Source organism: Formica exsecta, unplaced genomic scaffold, assembly GCF_003651465.1.
Source record: "Formica exsecta isolate Colony F162 unplaced genomic scaffold, ASM365146v1 scaffold800, whole genome shotgun sequence".
Classification (NCBI taxonomy): Eukaryota; Metazoa; Arthropoda; class Insecta; order Hymenoptera; family Formicidae; genus Formica; species Formica exsecta.
Genome location: NW_021853571.1, coordinates 34,593 through 37,222, shown reverse-complemented (window position 1 = coordinate 37,222; position 2,630 = coordinate 34,593). Strand labels below are relative to the sequence as shown.

The following is a 2,630-nucleotide window of genomic DNA, read 5'->3' as shown; positions in this document are numbered from 1 at the left end:
CTCATCACACAATAAGCTCTCCCTCTCTCGAAGAGGAACTTCGTCGCTTTTGGGAGGTCAAAGAACTCCCCCGACAAACTCATTTCACACCGCAAGAAAAGCAGTGTGAAGAGCATTTTCGCTTAACTCATTCTCGCGACTCAAACGGACGGTACATCGTGCGGCTACCGTTCAAAAAGGGTCCTCCGATTGACATCGGAAATTCAAAACTTCGGGCGGAAAAAATGCTAAATTCGTCACTCCGCAGACTTCTTGATAAATCGGAGCTCGCGACAGAATATCGCGAATTCATGTCTGATTATCAGCGGCTGGGGCATATGCGGCCCGCGCCGATCGCTCAAACTCACATCAACCAACAGGTCTATCTCCCGCATCATGGAGTGATCCGGGAAAGTAGCTCCACTACGCGTCTTCGCGTTGTTTTTAACGCATCGAGCGTTACTTCTAACGGCACATCGTTAAATGATCATTTAAACGCCGGGCCGAAATTACAAACCGATCTCATGTCGGTCATCCTACAATGGCGTAGATACAAATACGTCTATTCATCCGATATCGCGAAAATGTATCGCCAGATTCACATCGATGCGCGGGATATAGATTATCAACGGATCTTGTGGAAGTCGTCGCTATCGGAACCGCTCATCGATTATCAACTTCTAACGGTGACGTATGGAATGGCCTGTGCGCCATTTCTTGCCCTTCGGGTATTAAAACAATTAGTACGAGATGAAGGTCAGCATTTTCCGCTCGCGGTGTCTATCCTGAGCGATAATATTTATGTCGACGATCTACTTTTCGGAGCTGACGATACAACTCAGATCCGACTAGCGCGCGATCAACTAAATTCGATATTATACCGCGGCGGATTCTTATTACGGAAATGGGCAAGCAATTCGCCCTCTCTCCTCGAGGATATTGACATAGCGGATCACGGTTTAGCTACGAAAAAACCTCTTGCTGAGGACGAACAAATTAAAATCCTCGGAATCGGGTGGAATCCGGCAAACGATATTTTCGAGTTTCGCATGTCGCTGGCTGATAACGCCCCGGAAACAAAACGTACGATCTTGTCCGGGATCGCCAGACTCTACGATCCGCTCGGATGGGTCACTCCGGTTACGATTACCGCGAAAATCTTCATGCAACAACTTCCGCTGGACGAGGGATTACGTCGCGTAAAGCATACATCGCGCTCTTTATCTGCCTTGCGACAAAGGCAATACATTTGGAGTTAGTAAGCGACTACTCCATTCAAGCTTTCTTAAATGCTTACGCTTGATTTTGTGCTCGCCGCGGTCTACCACAATCTATGTATTCGGATAACGGGACAACATTTGTCGGGGCGGACCGAGAACTGACCGTCGCGTACCGGTCAGCAGTACGCGATCCGAATTTCTTGAACCTGACCGCCTCCGATAATGTGACATGGAATTTTATTCCCCCGTCTGCTCCGCATTTCGGCGGGCGTCCGTAGCGTAAAAACGCATCTGCGCCGCGTGTTAGGGAATCATATGCTAACATTCGAGGAATTCTCGACTTTACTATGCAAAATCGAAGCGTGCCTAAACTCAAAGCCAATCGCACCTCTCTCCGACACTCTTGAGGACTACGAATGCCTCACTCCCGGTCATTTCTTAATCAACGCTTAATGTAAACCCGGAACCATCACTGCTCGATCTCAACGCAAATCGTCTTTCGAGGTGGCAACTAGTCCGACATGTCACTGAATGGCTTTGGAAATTATGGAGTAACGACTATGTAAATACTTTACAACAAAGAGCAAAATGGCGAAAGGTCGAGCCACCGATTAAACCCGGGCAACTTGTTCTCTTGCGTAATCCGCTGTTACCCCCCTGCAAATGGGAGTTGGGCCGAGTGACGCGCTGTCACCCCGGCTCCGACGGATTCGCACGGGTCGTCACCGTAAAGACGGCCACATCCGAATTCAAAAGACCGATTGTTAAACTGTGCGTATTACCGGTCAATAGTGAGGCGACGAGCAATTAGACTCCTTCGCCGCGTTGCGTTTCATTACTGTACATTATTAGACTAAGATCAAAATTGTCAAGATGCGAGCGTCATTCCGCCAAAGCGGGCGGCAAATTCAGCGCGTCAAACCACGTCGCGTAACTTGTCGTCTCTTCGCTCATGTATCTCATGTTACTTGTGGCGTGCGCTCTTGTCGTTTACTGCAATTGTTATCTCGATTATTTTGGAACTATTGTTCCAAGGCGGGCGGTAATCTCCTTATTCTCCAGCGGATCTACGGATTCGCGTAACACACCGCTTCTCGCTCATCTCTGAGCGTCTCTCTTAAGATTTGGGCGATCTCGACGAGGTCGACTCCCGAACACATTTCATAGAAGATATCGTTAAATAAAACTATTAAATTACTTTCTTTTTCTATTTTGCTATTCTCTAAATACATCTATATAATATAATCTGTCTATATTTTTTATATTTGCGATAAACATGTGATCAATTGGTTATTTTATATACAATAGCATTTTATATAAAGTAGCAAAACAGAAAAAGAAAGTAATTTAATTGTATATTTTATTAAATGAATATTTCATGGAATTAAAATAAAATTATTTATTTATTTGTATAGAAAAAGAGCAGAAAGA

General features: G+C 45.6%; 1 protein-coding gene across 1 annotated transcript; it reads left to right on the top strand.

Annotated features, from left to right (window-relative positions):
* The first annotated feature begins 224 nt into the window (after positions 1-224).
* LOC115244312 lies at positions 225-1,238 on the top strand. Its single transcript, XM_029821874.1, has one exon. It carries the CDS (start codon positions 225-227, stop codon positions 1,236-1,238), a length of 1,014 nt encoding a protein of 337 aa, XP_029677734.1.
* The last annotated feature ends 1,392 nt before the right edge of the window (positions 1,239-2,630 follow it).